The 20,725-nt window shown below is 38.4% G+C and overlaps 2 protein-coding genes across 2 annotated transcripts; both read right to left on the bottom strand.

Moving 5' to 3' along the window:
• Positions 1–1,677: 1,677 nt before the first annotated feature.
• On the bottom strand, positions 1,678–12,966 carry LOC306769990 (uncharacterized protein). Its single transcript, XM_079258758.1, has 13 exons — positions 12,693–12,966; positions 11,111–11,176; positions 10,876–10,981; positions 10,443–10,561; positions 10,270–10,358; positions 10,064–10,182; positions 6,722–6,729; positions 4,315–4,524; positions 4,112–4,177; positions 3,814–3,919; positions 2,834–2,949; positions 2,075–2,160; positions 1,678–1,986 (listed from the first exon to the last, which is right to left on the bottom strand). Exons 1-13 carry the CDS (start codon positions 12,858–12,860, stop codon positions 1,857–1,859), a joined length of 1,389 nt encoding a protein of 462 aa, XP_079114884.1. The 5' UTR covers positions 12,861–12,966; the 3' UTR covers positions 1,678–1,856.
• A 3,161-nt stretch (positions 12,967–16,127) lies between these two features.
• Positions 16,128–20,271, bottom strand: LOC306769823 (glutathione S-transferase A-like; the record flags this gene model as incomplete). Its single annotated transcript, XM_079258555.1, has 6 exons — positions 16,128–16,260; positions 16,350–16,438; positions 16,519–16,637; positions 18,633–18,738; positions 18,820–18,885; positions 20,104–20,271. 6 exons carry the CDS (start codon positions 20,269–20,271, stop codon positions 16,128–16,130), a joined length of 681 nt encoding a protein of 226 aa, XP_079114681.1.
• Between the last annotated feature and the right edge of the window lie 454 nt (positions 20,272–20,725).

The following is a 20,725-nucleotide window of genomic DNA, read 5'->3' on the forward strand; positions in this document are numbered from 1 at the left end:
ATACACATATATATATATATATATATATATATATATATATATATATATATATATATATATATATATATATATATATGTATGTATATCTATCTATATATATGTATGTATGTATGTATGTTTGTGTGTGTGTGTGTATGTATATATGTATATATATATATATATATATATATATATACTGTATGTGCGAGTGTATATACATATATATGTAGGTGTACTAGATATATATATGTATATATATATATATATATATATATATATATATATATATATATATATATATATATATATATATATATATATATATATATACAAATAGACAGACATATCCATACACATACATACAGACATATACATACACACATATGTACACACACATACCCACTCACACACATAAATATATATACACCCACACAAGCCAACTCTCGATTCATGGTCCCTGTGGAGAACAAAACCATTGACAATCAGGAGGACCAGAAACTAGCAAGTTAAATCAAAAAGACAGAAATAGAGCTACCTGCTGTTAATGAATAAACTTGCTGGATGACTCAGTGACTGTGATACATGCAGAACATTCATGCAGAACATTTAGAGTGGAACGTGTTCAGAGAAGAGTGATCATGCCAATGTGACCCCGCCCGCCTAGGGCTAGAGGCAGGCCAGGAGAACCCAGAGACCCGGGCAACCGACAGTCACCCCCAGGCACAAACCCCAACCACCCCACCCCGGAGCCAGCCATGCATCTGCCCAGGAGGTGGCGAAGGAGGTCCCCAACCAGAGTCCCCCGCAGTCAGGGGGAACAGGCCCCAGCAGGCCCAGGCCGGCAAGGGCCGATCCCGCCGGCCACCGGCCACCCAGGGCAGACAGAACGCAGGCCCCAGGGCCCCAAGAGCCCGAGAGTAGCCCCCCGCCCCCGCAGGCAGAGGGCACAGCCCACACCGACAGAGGACCAGGATCCCCAGACCGCCACCTAGCGGCAGCCAGGTCGCACCCCAGTGCGCCAGCTGCGCTCCCCGGGTACAGGACACCACCCCCCCACCACCAAACCACACACACATATACATGCATACCCTCCCTCCCCCAACACGCACTCCCCTCTCAGCCCCCATCCACACACCCCTCCGCAATCCACACACATCTCCCATCACATACACAACCCCACCCCACCTCTACTCACTCACCCATACCAAGTCACACAAACCCCAACCGACCCCGCCCCCATACACGCTCACATCCCGCCACCCCATCCCTCTACTTCTACCCAACCACACATGCCCCACCAAACATTATATGTTTACCAAACTATTCTAAAGTATTAAAAGCATAAATAAGCAATCAAAATTAAGTACATTAAAGAGACATTTTTACTCTAATCAGCAACTTACCCACAATAAAGTGTCTGGGTCAAAATGACCCCCAACATCATCTTTGTATACAAACACTGCACAGATGTTCGACTACACATCAAAGTCTCCAAATTTCACTCAAAAGTTCATGAGCCCAGAAGAGGAAAAGTCACAAATTTTCATTAAGAAAAAGAAAAGTTAACCAGTAGTTTGTTCATCACAAAAACTGAAATGGGTCAAATTTGACCTTAACATCATAAAGGTTAAAGTACCAAAAAACAATAAAGGGAAACCGTGTTAAAAAAAAATAGCTTTGAAATAAACCAGAGTCAAAAATGTTTCTAAATTTATTTTCTTCACAGCACATCAACAAAGCATGTTCTGTAGAAATGGTGTGGATTTTCTCCAGCATGTAGCATGGGCTGGTGCATAGCTTTTTAACATATGAACTTCAAGAATAGCAAGGAGTAGTAAGGCATTAATGCAACGGCAACAGGTTCAGTTTTTTGGATCTTAGAGGTCTTTCAGCACCTCTTGTCCTGGTGTCTCCTTCCAGACCTGAGGCCAGGTGGTTTTGATGCTGGGTCGGTCCTTCAGACAGTTATAGTAAGCTGCCAGTTTTGGGTAGTGCTCCTCAGATAACCTACACCAAAGAGAAGAGTTGTGGTGTAAGACTTTTATTCATCGATGTTTATTATTCCATCCATTCATTAAGAAAATAAAGAACTTACCCAAAGCGGAAGAGATAAGCAATTACTGGGTAAATAGCCACATCAGCCAGTGAAAAGGTCTTTCCTGCCATGAAACAGCCTGATCCCTGAAAGGAAGAACAAAGCACTGTTGAAACACGATATCCAAGTTTCCTACCTGGGGGAAGAGGGGGGTAAAAAAAAAAAAAAAAAAAACATATCCAAGAGCTCGCTCACTGATGTCATCAAGCTTGAAATGCTATTTTAATGTTAGCTTTGATAGCTTACAGAACCACATGCACATAAAATACACAGCAAGTGTAGAATTAGCTTTGTTTTTCTCTGAGATGTCAGATGTGAAGATCAACACAACCCTCATCGTTTTCAGGTCAGTTTATTCTAACCAACAGATTGACTTTCAATCCAAAGATGAATAATTTCCCTAAGCAACACTTTCAAAGCTCATAAATTTACTAAAATGTCGAAATGACACAATGTGGCTCTATGAGGGCTTTGGACAGGAAATCAGATGAATAATTAGTCCAGTGTCCTTCATCAAGTCACAACTAGTGTTTTAAAAAACACTTTTCTAAAACACTTATTTTAAAAAATAGCAGGTTTTTAGTTGGGTTTGGGGTGATGAAGATGTCCTAGTATTTCATATGGGGACTTTTCCGCATATATTAAAGGCTCCGTCTGCATAAAAGTTGTGATATCCTGAGATCTGTGGCAAAAGAAAAACCAAATTGGTTCTGTGGATGTGTAACAGACTTGTAATTACAGATTTAGTTTCTGCTTTACCTGCAGGTATTTCTCCCACATTTTGAGCTCCTCTTTCAGAGTCTCTCTGTTTCTCTTCACAGCAGAGTCATGTCTCTCTCCTTCTGGGACCTTCCAGGTGTAGTAGATAACGTCCGCTGAAAGGCGACAAACAGGGATGCAGGTAAAGGGAACATGAACCATGAGCAATATCAGTCACATCTATCTGCACTCTGGACGACATTCACATCCCACATCAGCTAACAGCTTGCATTTCTCCTTTTGCAGCAGTGGGTGGGACCAGTCAGGGAATTATGCAACAGTAGTTGCAAACAGAGCATTGCACACTGTGACCATACATGCTCTCATATTACATGCTCTCATATTTCATCTTTTTTTGTTTATTTTATCTCATTTGATTTAATTTAAACTAAAGAATTCAAATATACCCATATCAAGTGGAAATAAGAAATCGTGAAATCATGTTATTACCTTCCCTCAGCAACAAAAAATGTATGGCGTACCACATCTCATGACTTCAGCTTTACATGCAAGCGAGCAAATTAGAGCATGTGATGCTTTGAGGGATTAACTTGTGACCCTTCAACATCGCTACCTGTTGTGAAGGTTGCGTTTGCACTCCATAGAATTGATGCATTATGTCACAGCTTAATTATACAAGTGCACAGCTCATTGGTGCATGCTATGTGTTTTGAACCAGTTTGGTCTCATGGGGAGGAGGGGTGAAGGGGGGAAAACATGATGTTAAGCTGCCTCTGAGGAGACTGACTGAAGACATGAGGTCTCAGCAGATTTAAGGTGGCAGCTTGGTGTTTGATGTTGCCAAGAGGAATGCAGCTCGGAGTCCCAAGAGGCAGCCGTCTGAGTGGCAACAACAAGTTTGTGTCGTGCACAGTGGTTTACATGTCATCTTGTAACATATTGCATCATAATGATAGGATGGGAGGACTTTTAAGGTGAACCAGCATGATTGGCTATCTTATCTGTCTGCACCTACGTACCCATTTTGATTCCAAGCGTGAAGCTCTCAAACATGCGCTGGTACATGACTGCCAACTCAGCAGGGCTGTCAGGGGTCAGCTTGGTTCCCTGGGACGGGAACTGATTCTGTCATGAGATGCATGAAAAGAGCATTTGTTATGAAGAGGAGTGGTTTCTTTACCTCGGCGGTGTAAGGTGTCCTTTTGTCTGCAAGGCTTTGTTAAACATACAAGCAAAAGCAGCGCTCCTACTTATTAACCCCTTGGGAGCATGAAACTTTAAACAGGGCCCAAGGTAGGACCTCAGCCAAGTACTCACCTCCAGGTACAGCAGGGCAGCGCAGGACTCATTCAGGATATTGTTCCCATGTTTGAAGGCTGGAAGCTTCAAAATGCACATAACAAGAAAGTATTATTTAGTTATTTTTTAATGAGTGCATTTCAGGGGAAAAATCCTGCACAGAATTTATAAAGTTTCTAGAATAATAAAAAAAAATATATATATATATAAAATGAACCAACCTGTCCCCTGGGATTCATTTCTAAGACTTCCTTTGACTTGTGCTCCATTTTCTCAAAGAAGAACTGTTTTTGGTTGTAGCCCTGCAGGTTCTTCTCCTCCAGAGCGATCTGCACCCTCCAGCAGGGAGGAGAGCCGGCTCCCCACAGCAGAGTCATGTCCTTGGCCATGGTTTCAGAGGGAACTGATGCAGCTGACAAACTAAAGAAATGCTGGTGAGGAGGAGGAGGTCAGGAGTGAGTCCAGATGACTGCACATGTCTGGTTTTATAACAGAGCTCAACCCTCCACATCCGGATTGGTGGAAAAATGTCCCATCCCATTCCCAAGATCAGAAACTCAAGACAACGGAGGTGTTGCACACTTCTTCCTAACAAGTTTCTCCTTTTGTTAACGCAGAACCACATGATGCGACATGTCTTGTGTGTAAGACTTTCAAGTTGCAGATTTTACAAACAGCTCTGTTGATTTCAATCACTAATTTTGAAATGTTCATAAATCAAGCATTTGTATCCACAGGCTTTACTGAAGTGGTGTGAGGAAGGGGAACTTCTCTTGCTTTGTGTTGCAACTCTTTGGTTTCGAGCTGAAAAAAACATGAATCAAACATTAAAAAAGTTTCATTTCCTGCCAAAATTGAAAACTCGGCATTATTACACACTGGACTGAAAATGAATACCTGACAAAAAAATTTCAAAGTCAGAAAGAAATCATTTAATAGTTGTGGCAACAAAAAGTCTTTGTCAAAGACAAATAATTACAAGCCTCAACAAGAAAAAAATAAATAAATAAACGCAACAATGAAAGTATTTGACTCATTTTGGTCCTTCTGTTTGTGTCCCAGTTAGACGTCGGCATCTGACATCTTTTTGCCTCATTTTCATGCATGTTTTCCACTTAATTCATAAAAAAAAAGAAGAAAATATTAATCTTTGTGACTTTTTACAACAGATTCCTGGTTTTAGATTTTGTTTTAAACTGCAGGAATGTGTCTCTCTCCTGCTGCTTGTGCAAGACATCCTGAATCAATTGTAAGCTCATGGTGACTCAGCAGTTTTCATTCACCCCTGCACACACAGAGAAAAACACTTCTCCTGCACAAACACATGCCTTCTAAATGTAAATGGCACCACCTATCTCATTTATCTGACTTTAGAGAACCAAGGTTCAGGAAGGGCTGACTGTAGGTAACTAACACCCAAACTGTTCATACACACTTGCAAGTTTCTCCAAGTGTCTTCTCAGACTTCCTGACAAAATTTTGAACAGATGCGTTGTGTGATTGATATGTTGTGCATAGTGCATTTAACGGCATAGTGGGCTGTGTTTTGACATTAAACAGAATCAGATAAAAAAAAAAAAAAAAAAAGGAAATGTTCTGCAGAAATGACAAGAAAAACATGTGGTTCTGCTTAAGTGCCCCCCCTCTCCCCCTGCAGAAACACAAACATGCCCACTATCTTTCACTGTTTTCCCGAGCTTTGACGACATGTTGCAGAATTTTTCTGTAATGTCAGGAGCATGTGTGTACTGAGAAGTTAATCCGAAGGGTTTCAACTCATGACACGGTTTTGATTTATTCATGTAAAATCCTTTCCACCGAGAGACAAAACGTCTACCTAACCCCCAGTTGGTATGCAGGCTGGCTCTAATGAGCCTGGAGTATTTCCTGAGTGTGCGTGCAAACAACTGTACTTCGTTTTCTGCTTGGACAGCAAGCATTTTCTGTTGACATAACGTGGAGAGCAGAGGAACATGTTGCGACTGATGGGTTATGTTAACAAATGATTTTTTTTTTTTTTTTTTTAATAAACTGGTGTTCTTTATTTCTAATTTGTTTAGCGTTTGTTCAATTATTTGATTTGCAACTCAACACTTTCATAGTCTGCAGGTAGGGCAGCATTAAAAAGAAGATGACCGCCTCATGCACCACCCTGTATAAATAGCAGCTGAATGAGTGGCTGAAAAGAGAACAGCTGATGCATCTTTGTGATACTGACAGTAAAAATGCTAGCATACTTTGTACATCGTAAAGTTTCTCTTATGTTTCCAAAAAAAGGCAAAAAAGAAAATTTGACTTTTATTTTGATATATAAAAATTAGGGATTAGGAATAATATAATTGCCAACATGCAGAATTGAGATAAAGTTTTGCCAGTTTTTCAGGTTTGGTGTCAAAAAACTCACAAGCAATGACATGAACCAGAAAATGAAGCAAGACTTGACCAAAAATTTATTTTCAAATTTAGCAAACTTGGGAAATTAGCTGCTGAAAGGGATACGTTAGTCAGTGTTATCATTGTTTAAGCAGTGGGATGAGTGTGAAACTCCAATTAAAATGACCTTATGGGTCACCCTACAAAACAAGGCAGTGAATGAGGGAAAAATATGAGCAGACTCAAACATCTGACTTTAAAGACTGGAAACAGAAAGGGAACAAAACAAAAAGAACAAGCTTTGCAAATAAAGGAGGCTGTTACATCCTCCATTATGACAAAGTGGATCCAAACCTAAAAAACCACAAGGTAGGATTGATGGAATATGTGCAACACATAGCACAGCTTCAAACAGGCATAAAAATCCCAAACAAGTCATAAACTGAAAAGCCTCTCAGTAGCTTGAACCAATTGTTTCTTCAAAACAGATTTAATATTTATCATAGTCATTCTGACTATGTCACCATGCCTCCTTAGAAACAAACTGGAATCAGGAGAAAATATGTTACGTGGTCAAATTAATGTAGCTGGATAGGATGCAAAGTGCAAACCCAAACCCACAGCGTCAGCAAGGAAAAGGTCAAGAATGTCTGCTAGCGTGGGCGCTAGATGTAGGATAAAAATCTAAATTCATAGGAACAGAAACACATCTCTGAAGTCAAAACACATTTTCTTTAATACAGCAGTGTTTTCATGAAAAGGCTGTATCAAACAAAAAATGCAAAACAATGCAAAGGATGCAATATTGACCACTCTGATTTATGCAAAGTCATAACAGGATGTTTGAGCTACCTTTGTGCAGGGTTAACTTGTTTCTGACAGGCAGCATTCAAATAATAAAATGCCCAGATAATGGCCCAGAAGACAACACCTGCTTCCTTTGTTGGTGTGAGAGTGAAAATATCGCTAATCACCGCACAACGGCAGCAATGAACTCTGAACTTTATTCTCTCTGTTACAGTTCTCTATCAAGGTATTTCATAGCAAACATTCACACACATGACTGCCATCATTTCAGCGGCAACCAGTTGGAGCATGCTTGTCTGCATGAAACTTAGATGTTAAAGATGTCGCCGAAAAAAGAATACCACAGAAATTCTTCATCCGTCTGCATACTGTTTGGAAACTTTAAAACCATTTCAGTACAATAAATTAAGATGTGGACAAGCACACATCAGTGGATGTCAGACCAAAATCCAGCCACACACACAGGAATATGTCCCAGCCAGGCACAACCACCATGCTAAGCATGACTCTTCAGAAAATTTGCATTTAATTTGACTTGAAAATGTCTAACTTGCCACCAGATGAGGCAATCCACCACAACTACGCCTCAGCTCCTTACTTGTTGACGCTGATTGGACTGAAGATGGATTTTAGCTGCAAATGTTTCATTTAAAAATGTTTACTAATAAAGAATTTATCGTCCTGCCACACAACTTGCCACCTCAGAGTTTTATGAAAAATATATTTTAAAGGATAAATCTGCAGGCCTTTAACTTATTAAATATTCCAACTTTAAACCAACTTCCTGTGAATAAATGACCTCCATTTGCATTCTGACAAAGTCCACATGTGAATCATTATTAACATGCCTGGAATAAAATGGTAAAACTGGGAACCTTCTCTGTGGATATTGTGCTTGAGATTTCAACGAAAGGAGGCTGCAAGCCAAAGAGGGAAATACCAGTCTGCAAATGTCTCGCAAAGAAACAATAATTCCTCAGTGCTCGTGTGGTCAGAGTAATATCAGATGAGATCACAGCTGCACGGGGAAGGAGGAAGGCCTCGGCTTTGAGGCAGATGACATTTTACCACGAGTTGCAGCATCCTGGATGGAATATCTTTGTGCTAACACGAACATGCAGACATGTTTGCACAAACACGAAACAAATCTGCTGTATGGTCAGCCCATATGACAACTGGGATCAATCATGCACTTTTTACATGACTGGATTTAACAGGTTCTGCTGGTGAACATCAATCTTTAAGTCATGCCACAAATTCTCATCGAGAAGAAGGTCTGGGCTTTTACTACACTATGGTTTCAACAGTTCAACCACCTGAGTGTTGTTTTAGCAGGACACTTAGGGTCATTGGTCACATAAACATAGACAGCAAGACTTTTGCTATGAATTTTGTTCTACATGAGACACTTAGTTTATGTATATTCCTGTTTACATGTGACAAAGCATAGTCTGACGACTCAGACCTTCATTACATCTCCGAGTACATTTGCAATGTTTGCATTCAACCAAGCCCTCAAAGCACAGAGCATTACCAAGGTGAGGCTTCTCCATGCGCTGCATATAACCCCACAATGCTTCATTTGATTGATAATAGATTATTCATCATTCATTCATTCCAAACCGCTTATTCCAATTCAGGGTCGCGGGGAAGCTGGAGCCTATCCCAGCCGGCTTTGGGCGACAGGCAGGGTACACCCTGGACAGCTCGCCAGTCCATCGCAGGGCATAATAGATTATTGATTTCTTTAAACATGTTTTACTTTGTGTTTATCTTTACAGGGTTCTGTCTTCTTACTTACTGCAAGGTCTTGCTTTGGTTTTGCTGTACAAATGTTGCCATCATGCTGGAAATATTCCTAGCATGGAAAAATGAAACTGGTTATTTTCCATCACTGACCAAATTTCTATCAATTTCATGGGTCCTTCTAATACAAACAAAACAAACAAAAAAAACCAAAAAGAAAAATATCCCACAGCGTAATCCCCCCCCACCCCCTTGTCATACAGTGGAGAGACAGTTTCTATCTTCCATTTGTTGCACTAAGTTTGAATCCAACCACTATGTTGTATGTTGGTCCTTGTTGTGTTGGTTGCTAAGTACAGTTGAAGTCTCCGACACATTACAGGAGGTGAGATCATGTGACACTCAAATTAAACTTCAATGAGCTATCATGTGACTTATGAGGGTAACTGGTAGTTTCACGATGTAATTTAAAGGCTTTACATAAAAGGGATGGAAAACAAACCCAAACTCTGCAGTTTAAAAAAAAACAAAACAAAAAAAACACTTGATCAATTTGGACATTTGTTTAGTGTCATTATATAAAATATAAAAGGTTTCATTGTACCACTGTGTCTGCGGCTGGCCTGAAGAAAATCACCTGATAAAAAACAAACTGCTTCAACACAACTAACAAAGGACAACTTCTCAAATTTCTGTACAAGCTGCTTTATTAATAATCCACACAAGTCAAGACAGATGGACAATACAGCCCCACAGTGTCTAAAAGGGGGTGGGGGGGGGTTGCTGGTGTAATCAGCTATCTTATTACCTATTAGGTGTGTTTGTTACACTTCAAGTAGATAAAAACATACAACTGAACGTCAACTAACTGTGGTGTAAAAGTCACACAAGACCAAATTCTACTTAAAACAATTTGGCTGCCTTTTATCATATCTGTTTATACTGTATTTAACTAAATGAATCATGGATTCTGAGCCTTTCATGGAAAGAAAACTAAAACGACGTTTTTACAAATGCTGTTGCAACACGTATTTCAGATGTCACCGAGTGCCTCTTGTCCGGGGTTCTCCAGCCAGTGAGGAGGCCAGCTGGCTTTGACGCTTGGCCGCTCCTTCAGCATGTCGTGATACTCTGCCAGTTTGGGGTAACGTTTGGAGGACATGCTGCAGCACGGAGCAGAAAATGATATGTTGGTCAAACTTAAAAAGAGATAAAACACAATATTGCCTTCATTTCTTGTCTTTTCTTACCCAAATCTGACAAGAATGGCAACCGTCGGGAAAACAAGCACATCCGCCAGGGTGAAAGACGATCCTGCCAGGTAGGAGCCCGAGCCCAGCTTCAGATAAAAGAGAAATAAAGTAAGTTTAAATGAATCAGGGTGGACTGAGTTGGTTTGTGTTTCTGCTGGTAATTCACACACCTCCTTCAGGTAACCCTCCCACAGCTGGAGTTCAGCGGTCAGAGCTTCTTTGTTTCTCTTCCGGGCAGAGTCATGTCTCTCATTTTCAGGGACAAAACGGTCATAAAACATGAGTGATTCTGGAAGAAAGGGAGAATATTAACATCAGACGCACATGGAAGCTCTTACAGTTAACCACACAGAGGACTGAACTGACACCGATAATCACTTAAACAAAACACTGACTTTACTAAAACAAATTAGATCTAACTGAGAACTGAGTTATTCCTGCATGAGGACGAAGCTTTGCTTCCTACAAGTCCTGTTGATCCCAACAGGGTTGATTAAACGAGAAAAGATTTGATTCAGTCAGTCTATAAGGCCATGACTGAAAAGTAAGGATCCTTCAGTCAAAACAGAATTTTTAAAGAAAAACTGTGAGTTTTTAACTTACTGAATTTATCAAACAATGTGAGACCCTCAAACATGCGTTGGTACATCAGGGCTTGTTCTTTGGGGCAGTCCGGGATCAGTTTGTTCCCCTGGGACTTGAACTGGTTCTGTCAAAAAAAAAAAAAAAAAAGAGATAAAGCGATGGGGAAAAGAAAATTCATAATGTTACTATTAATCCCAATGTTGCAGAACTGATTTTTAAGTGATGCTGCTTCGCAGATGGTTGACTCCCTTACCTCCAGGTAAAAGCAGGCAGCATAGGACTCATTCAGGACGTTGTCTCCATGTTTGAAAACTGGCAGCTGAAATAACATGAAATAGACAACATGAAGGCATTAACAACCAAATCTAAGTTGAGTTTGAAGAGGATGAACCAGGGTAATTAGGAACACCAATTTTTAAAAAGAAAATCATTTAGTACATCACAAAAAGAGTAAGTTTACAAAAATCAAACGTTTTTATTTTAAACTTAGACTTTTTAAATTACACAAACACAATTGTAAAATTAATTGATCTGCAAAAACTCATGCCAATATAAATCCCTAGAACACAAAATTCTCGTGCAACACTGGAAAAACATTACTACTCTGCAGTATTATCATTACTAACAATATTTCTAAGTAACAGATGCAAATATCCATTGATACAAAGAAGTGAGCAATTTCATCTGTTTTTCCATCCATATGCAGCAATTAGTCACAAACTACTAACAATTAGTTTTAAATAACAATAAATAATCTTTTACTTCAGTGACAATTATAGTTAACAATGTCTAAAATCTATAATGTAAAAAAGTATAACACAAAACCAAATAGTCTGAAATTACTTATTACATATCATTTAATATAAAATAGTTTTAGCCAGTGCATTTGGTTGGATCATAAGAAATACTGGGTTCGCTCCTTTACTATCAGCTAGTTGATGACGCCTGCGCAGTCATCATGACCAGCGGAGGAGTTTGCCGTTCAAATGGAGGGGAGAAAATTTACCGGAGGAAGGAGGCGTTGCCAAAACAAGAGGTATGCATTTTTCAGGACGGAATTTATAACAAAATATTGAAAAGTTAGTAATAATTGCATGAATTTGCGCACATTCAAGTTGTTGTCTTCAAAGTGCGACAGTGTCCAGTGGAATTTTGTGATGAAATAAAGACAGTCAGTTAGATTGGAGCATAACTTCGCGGCTTAGAGCAGCTTAAAAAAACAAAATCATCAGAAGTTGTCTTATTAATTATCTTAATCGACATATCACCAAACAATTGATCTATTGTCTATTGAACATTAATAGACCACACTACCGCATTATTAATCTAGTTGGAACGTTTTCTAAGTTTATCAGCAAACTGGATCAGATTATTTTTTTCTAATATAAATAGCTATAGGGATTTTCTGCCGAACATGCTTGTGAACTGATCCGAGGCATCCGACTGATTCCAGTTTAAAATTTTGTGAAAACTTCGCCCACCCGGATCTCCGCCGGGTTACCTGGGCAATAAATGGAGCGGACCTCGTGTGCTGCCAGCGACGGAGCTGAACCGACGTGTTGTATTGAACGAGAAGGGACAACTCCCACCGAGACTCTTCAGCCTCTTCTGCGGTCGCAAGCACTTTGTTTTCTTAAAACAACGAAATAAAAGATCCCATCATTACAAGCAGTTCTGTGTTTGCTTGTTTGTTTTGAGTATGCGAGAACCGTAACTACACCGAAGTCATTCGGCTTCCGTAATTACATAAGTTTACTTTAAGTAGAAAAAAAACTCTTCAGACCCAAACACAATCAAACTTCACTTTTTGTTTCATGTACACACTTTCTGTTTACCTGTCCTCTGGGGTTCAGATCCATCACTTCCTTGGACTTGTGCTCCATTTTCTCAAAAGAGAGCAGTTTCTGGTTGCAGCCCTGCAGGTTCTTCTCCTCCAGAGCGATCTGGACCCTCCAGCAAGGAGGAGAGCCGGCACCCCACAGCAGAGTCATGTCCTTGGCCATGGTTTCAGAGCAGACTTGTACACCAGCAGTGAAAATGAGTGGATGAGTGTGTCTGAGGGGCTAAACGTTCATGACTTTTATAGCAAACTAGGACCGCGAAGTGAACAAGCTGGATTAGCTGGATTGGTGGGATTTAGTCCCATCCCACATTTTTCTTTTTTTTCCTTTCTTTTTTCTTTTTTTTTTTTTTTACTATCAAAGATCAGTGACAGTAAAGATAACTCACATTCCTGTTGACAACATCATTCTAAGGGGGAATTGTGCAATACTGAAGACTTCAGTGAGGATTTAAAATGCTACACACATGCTGGAATAAAATCTTTAAAACATTTTGCCCCCTCCCCCATTAATTTATTTTCACTCTTTCACGTAAGAAGTCAGTGTTCTGCACACTCAACTACATAAGAGCTAGTCAATAAATAAAGCTCTTATTTGCAGTAGAAAATGTAACGTGTTGCAAAACAAACACTGAATAAAATGTAATAATTAAAGTAGATCAGATTTAGACAGTTTATTCATTTTAAGGGCTTGATGTCATGTATTTGTAAGTGTGTACTGAACAGCACTGAACTCAGAAGATGCCCTTTTGGTTGTCTGAGACAGCAATGGCTAACTCTGGTCCTGGAGAGCCGCGCAGTCCTGCAAGTGTTGGAAGTTTCCTGCTGCAACGCATCGAACACAACATCAAACTGCACCACAAGAGTGGTGTGTGTCAGGTGTGTTGCAGCAGGGAATCTCCCAACACTTGCACGAACCGTAATTAGTGGAAGAGAAGCGGGAAAATACAGCATTTTTCACATTTTCTGAAACATCTCATTTATTTTTTTCTCCTTAAATTGACAAATATTCGTCGCCAAGTCTATTTTTCACTGCTGGTTTATTTCTGTTTGATATTCAATGGTTTTCTGAGGTGTGCATAATAATAACTCTTATTTTATGTTTGCTTAGATGAAAGAACATTTTCTGTTTATAAAAACAGGCAGAGCAGTAAACAAAAAAGAACATGTTGGCTGATTCATCTGGTTTTACCCCTAAAACCTTACTCAGTTCAGTTTAGCAGCTTTTCTTTTCATTGGAAGTGAGTCTGACTGACAAACAGCACACAGCTTGTCAGAGCAGCTGGGAAATCAAAATAATATGCTAACTCATGCTGAGGATGCAATACTGAATACTGCAAATTATGCAAAGTCATCACAACGTGCAATATTTGAGTTGGTCTTGCATAGTAAACCAGCTTCGAGGATGTCATACCATCACGTTCACAACGACAACACCCACCAGTTATATGTTGGCTTTATCTCTTACTCTCAGACTTTAAACACCTTTAAGAGAGTCATTACCTGTTGCCTAGTTACCATTATGAACCCAGTATACCAGTTAGCAATACAATGCATGCAGAAAAGGTACATTTTCTCTTCAATGATTCAAACTCAGTAAAAGTCGATTCAATCCACCTAAAGCAAAAAGTCTGGGCATTATCAGTTCAGTTTGGCCTTACACAGCATTAAACTTCTGTTTTACAACTCAAAAGAGTGATAGTTTCACTGTTATGTGTCTAAAAACAACCAACCATAACAACTTCTAGTTTTATCCTCATTTACAAAAAGTTTTTTTTTATCAAGTCAGCGACGTAGGGCAGAATGACTTTACCTTCCAGTCAGGACACCAGTAAGAGCAAAAACACCCATAAAGACGTCCATCAAAAAGATTCAATACAAGTTAAAAACAAAGTTATGCCTTAAATACAAACAATGGCTTTTTTGTTTTCCTCAATTGAGTTCTTTTGTAAATTGTTGCAATATCATTCAGTGTGCACTGTAAGACATATTGTGAGTTGAAATGAAGTATTAAAAAGAAAAAGTTAAAACTAAAGTTCTTAAAAATGCTTAAAAAATTGCAATAATTACCGTTTAAACCTACAAAAAACATGACAGAAAATATTTCTTGCAAATATTAACTAAATTTACTGAACATAAAGGCAATCTTGCACACATTGCACTGAAAAACGCTGCTGCGTTTTATGGTTCACATTTTAAAAGCACATTGTTGTACTCAGGAGGGGAGTGATCATTGCAGAACTGCACCAACCAGCTCCTCAGGCCACATACGTCTGCCTGAAGAGGAACCAGCCTGAAGTGGGTCCCAAATGACTGTTTGCTGTTGACAAACAGCGTTGTTGTGTTAAGTCAGGGGTGTCCAAATTCGGTCCTCAAGGGCTGCTGTCATGCAGGTTTTTTTTGTATCCCTGTTCCATCACACTTGGCTTCCATTGAAGGGATCCAACAGTCAATGATGTTCTAGACAACGACTGATCCATTGGATTCATGTATTTTGACAAAGAAATACATAGAAAACCTGACAGATTGTGGCCCTCGAGGGCTGGAGCTGGACACCCCCTGGGTTAAGCCCTCAGTAAGTGGCCATGTGACTTCACCACCCTCCTCAGGTCTTATTTATCCGAGGACGTCATAACTACAAAACAGCAAACTTAGTTGGGACATCAGATCATTTCACACTGGTTCCAGCTGGATACTGTTCCTTAAAAAACTACAAATCCCAGATATTATGCCTCCACTATATGGGGGGGCATACAGGGACATCACTGCTTAGTGCTCAGCAGATGACATGCAGAGTTGTTTCTACCAGCCAGTGAAATCATGATAGCAGTGAGTTAAAAGCAAAGTTGAAGAGCAGTTATTGTAATGCTCTCTGGCTGTGATGAGGGAAGTTACTGGGACATGATGCTCAGCAGGGGTTCATCTGGATATGGCGATATAAATGGGAAATGTTTGAGTCAAACAGCAACACAGAATATCTCATTTCACTTCTGTCAGAAACTCAAGGCCTGTTTAACCATTTTCTACACCTGCTTTATCCTGTTTGGGGTGATCCCCACTCACTTTAGACTTACTCATTCATACATTTATTTTCTATACTACTAAGTCTAATTAAGGGGGGAAGCTGGAGCCACTCCATCACAAGCTGATGCATTGACTTAGACATGGATGCATTTACTGCATATTCAGTTTAGACTTTATTTTTCTGATTCATTAAACAGACTCCAAATGTATGGTTGAGAGGCAAGAAAGTTTGGTTAATGCAGCCAAACCAGTCAGAGTGTGTATCAGAGAGTTTCTATAAAAATGTCTTGACAAAAACATGACAAAGCAAAAACAACCAATATAAGACAACAACTCGCATTTCTGTAAAAGCTCCTTTTTTAATTTTCCATGGGAATTAAGACAAATGTTGCCAAATGTGCGTATTTCAAATGTCTTTCAGTGTGTCTTGACCCTTGGGGTTCTCCAGCCAATGGGGAGGCCAGCTGGCTTTGATGCTTGGTCTGTCTTTCAGCATCGCATAATACTCTCCCAGATTAGGGTAACGCTTGGCACACAACCTACAGTATGGAACAGGAAGTTATTTAACTGGGAAAAGCTCAGGGAAAATGCAAACAGAATCTCATCTTTACTGATTCGATTTTCTTACCCGAACCTGAAAAGCATGGCAACCGTTGGGAAAACAACCACATCGGCCAGGGAGAAAGACGGCCCTGCCAGGTGAGCGCCCGAACCCAGCTTAGAGGGCAAGAAAAGGAAAAGAGAGTAAGTTTAAACGCATCAGTGAAGATGTTTGAGTGTGTGGGGTCAATTCACACCTTCTGCAGGTAACCGTCCCACAGTTTGAGTTCAGCAGTCAGAGCGTCTTTGTTTCTCCTCAAAGCTGATTCGTGCTTTTCATCTTCAGGGACAAGCCAGTCATAAAAGATAACCAAAGCTGGAAAATTAAAAATAAAAATTAAGATTAGACCCACACACACACACACGCACAAGATAATCATTAACCCTCTGATGCTTAAAAAATCAATGCCACATTTTTCACATACAATATTCTACTTCTAGAGACATGTACAGAGGTGCTTTTCTTTGTCTTTGATATCATGTGAATTTTTAAAATATTCTATACAAATATTTGTAAAATATTTTAGTGTCATATTTATAGAATAGAAATATTCTAAAAAAAATTTACTTTTATTATTTTCTTATCCTGTTTATTATAGTAAAACTTAGTAATTATGTGTTTGTGTATATATAAAATTTTATTAGTATATTTTCTTATTTTTCAGTAAGTGTCAATGTGCTGGGTGAATCTCCTAATGTCCACTAAAGTGGTAAAATTGCAAATAAACTATCGTCACCAATGAATATACTAGAAAACAGCATTTCAAAAGGTGTCATCTATGAACATGATGCAAGGTTTAGAGAAGGATTGTCACTTCGCCCAACCGCTAACCTAATCGCAGTGTACAAATATTTCAAAAACCCAAACACTGATAAGGTTAATGATTATACCAAAGAACTTCCTAATGAACAGACACAGAACCTCACACACATGCTGGGAGTTGTATTAAAAGTGCAGCCTGATTACCTTCAAAACATCGCTCAAGCATTTACATTGTTAAACATCATTAATTAGTGCTAGTATTAAGGATAAACTCGTTCCACTGTTCAGTAGCAAGTTGCCACTGAAATTATCCATATTTCTTAATGAATTTAGTCATTTTCTCAAAATTGAAGATTTAAAGAGAAATCTTTGTGTGTAAACATCTTTTCTGTCTTTTAACAAAAGAAAGTAAAGACAAGACTTTCTTAAAGTCATTTTATGACTGAACAAAGAACCACGTCAAGCCTGGAATCCCACCAGGATGTAAAACAGTAAAAGATCCAGCTTTAATGGCTCACAGCAGGACCGAGAGTTCAAAGTCCAGGAATTATTGGTCTTTGATTAAACCTAAATAACTGAACCATGCAGAGAGGAACAAAAGATTTCCAAAAACTACTTTCACTCAAACTAAGCAACATTTTCACTAATGTCTCTTTAATGTTAATAATAACATCATTTTAAGCAGTATTTTAACAAACATTTGCATCAAGGTGCATAATGTTGGCAAAAGTAATTATTGTAATATGAACTCTGACTTGTAAAAACAATTATCATGAATGTTTTGTTTTTTCTTTAGATTAAGATCAGTTGTCAAAATATTAATAAAAACTTGACTTAGTTGGAAGTAGACAGGAGTTGACAAGTTTAACCAATAAGAACCTAGCGTGACATATATGATACAGTTTCTGAGACATTTGGCAACACTTTATGGTACAAACTTTGCTCAAAGTCCTGTGGAACACAATCTGATTATTGTCCCCTAAATGGACACCAGAAAGCAGAAGATTACGCTAAAAAAAATAACATATCTTGTAGTTCATTCATTCATTCATTCATTCATTCATTCATTCATTTTCTGAATCCAATTCAGGGTCGCGGGGAAGCTGGAGCCTATCCCAGCTGGCTTTTGGGTGACAGGCAGGGTACACCCTGGACAGCTTGCCAGTCCATCGCAGATCTTGTAGTTAGAAATGGTAAATATATATTTTTTTAAATGTGGGTACTTTTTAAATTTAGATTTTGTTAAAGTGATAAAAAGAAGACCTTATATTAAAAAACTGGACTTATCTGATAATTTTTTATTGGTTGGGTCTTTATGGGTTAATGCTCCAACAGGTGGCAGGTGGTTTAATGCTACACATGCAAGCGTGTGTGTTATGTTAGAAAAGAGCAAATAGTGAGCAAAGCACATAATCTCTGGAACGGCAAGAAATCTAATAAAAAAAATTTAAAAAAAACAGTCTTAGTTTTAAATGATTAAAATGAGCCGATGACAGAACAGAAGATACAGAGTCAAAGCAGATCTTTTGGTTTGAGTTGTTCACTTACTAAATTTATCATAAAACTGGAGACCCTCAAACATGCGCTGGTACATCAGTGCCTGGTCTTTGGGGTTGTCTGGGATTAGCTTGTTTCCCTGACACTTGAACTGGTTCTATGAAAGAAAAAAAGGACAGATACATGTTAAAATTGGTGATGTTAAAACTCATCCTAGCAGGTGGAGTGGCTCTCTCACCTCCAGGTGAAAGCAAGCAGCGTAGGATTCATTCAGGACGATGTCTCCATGTTTGAAAGTTGGAACCTGAAAAACAAGAAGGAGAGGGATTAAGAGCTGGTCTGATGTATAATGATGAGTATACTGGGAGCCACTTCAGGCTCTTCAGCCAGGTTTTTAAATTACATAGAATATTATATATATTATATATATATTATATAACATATATATATATATATATATATATATATATATATATATATATATATATATATATATATATATATATATATATATATATAATATATTTATATAAATATATAAAATATATTTTTCTGTCTTTTTGTTTTATGTTGTATTTTCTGTCTATTCTTTATCTCCCTCCTGTCTTGTTTCTTGTTTCTGTGTTTTTTGTATATATATATATATATATATATATATATATATATATATATATATATATATATATATATATATATATATATATATATATATATATATATATATATGTGTGTGTGTGTGTGTGTGTGTGTGTGTGTAGCTTGGTTTTCATTTTGTACTTGTATAATTGTATAATATTGTTGCATTTAATCTGTGAAATTTGCTGTATAAATAAGCTTCTCCTAATCATATGGTTAGACTGTTTTGGTAATTTATCACCCAGTTTTAAATTAAGATGTCATCTGCTTTTGAAAAGAAGCAAATAAGTTTTCACTTACAGTACTTGATGGTACTGTATGTTAACAATGGAAATTTCTGTCATGTCCATTATCAAACAATGTCAAGTTTATTCACAAAATTAGACATTTGAAAACAAGCTTATATGTTTGCTAAGTCAACATGCTGTTATGTTAAATTATTCAGAGATAGAAAAATGTAATTCATATTCAATGTAGCAATAGAAAACAACCCACACACATTCAAGTTTAGCATCATTCAGATGTAAAGAATGCAAATGTTTGTTCATGTGACTAGCTACCTATTTCAAAAGGTTTTTTACATGTCAGTAGCTGACAATTCCAGCTACCCAAAGTATCATGTAACATTTTCAAATGTTTATCAATATTATTCAATCATATTCTCCACTATTTCTTGTTTTAAGTTTATTTTTTCATTCTTTTAACAATAAATATGTATATGTGTAAAATTATGTATCTACTTATTTAATGCCCAGACTGGAACAAAATAACACTATTAATTAAATGTAATGTAAATTTGTAAAATCCTTTTCAGATCTAAACACAGTCAGACTGTAGTTTCTGCATTATGAATGCTGTGCTGCATGCAGGTGAGCTTTCTCTTTACCTGTCCCCTGGGATTTAAATCAAACACTTCCTTTGACTTGTGCTCCATTTTCTCAAAAGAGAGCAGCTTGTGGTTGTAGCCTTGCAGCTTCTTCTCCTCCAGGGCGATCATCACCCTCCAGCAGGGGGGAGAGCCGGAGCCCCACAGCAGAGTCATGCTCTTGGCCATGGTTTCAGAGTGGACTGTGGTTATGATGGTTCAGAGGATCAGTGTGCCTGAGGTGCCACACAAGCTTGCCTTATTAGCAAGTTCGGGTTGTAAAGATCTGGATTGGTGGAATTAAGTCCCATCCCTTTTTATGACAACATCAAAGATCGGCAGCGTGTTCAGATGGTTCAAAATCCTCTCAACAGTAAAGCAGGAGGATGTTTGCAAAATCATGGGACAGAGAAGGCCTGCTTTGCTTGTTTTGAAATTTTGGAAAGCGAGAGGCCTAATGGTTTTTTTTCCATGACTGTATATGTTGTAAATGTTGTTGTTCATTGACTGGATGGAAAAGTTTGATCAAAAGCTGTATTATTATCTGGGACATGTCCATAAAGTGAGCTTCTGTTCAAACCCAACATATCTTTTGATAAAAGACCAGTGAAAATCAAATAAATATTAATCAGTTTTTTGTTAT

The sequence above is a fragment of the Telmatherina bonti genome (genome assembly GCF_933228915.1).
Source record: "Telmatherina bonti genome assembly, chromosome: 19".
NCBI classification, from domain to species: Eukaryota; Metazoa; Chordata; class Actinopteri; order Atheriniformes; family Telmatherinidae; genus Telmatherina; species Telmatherina bonti.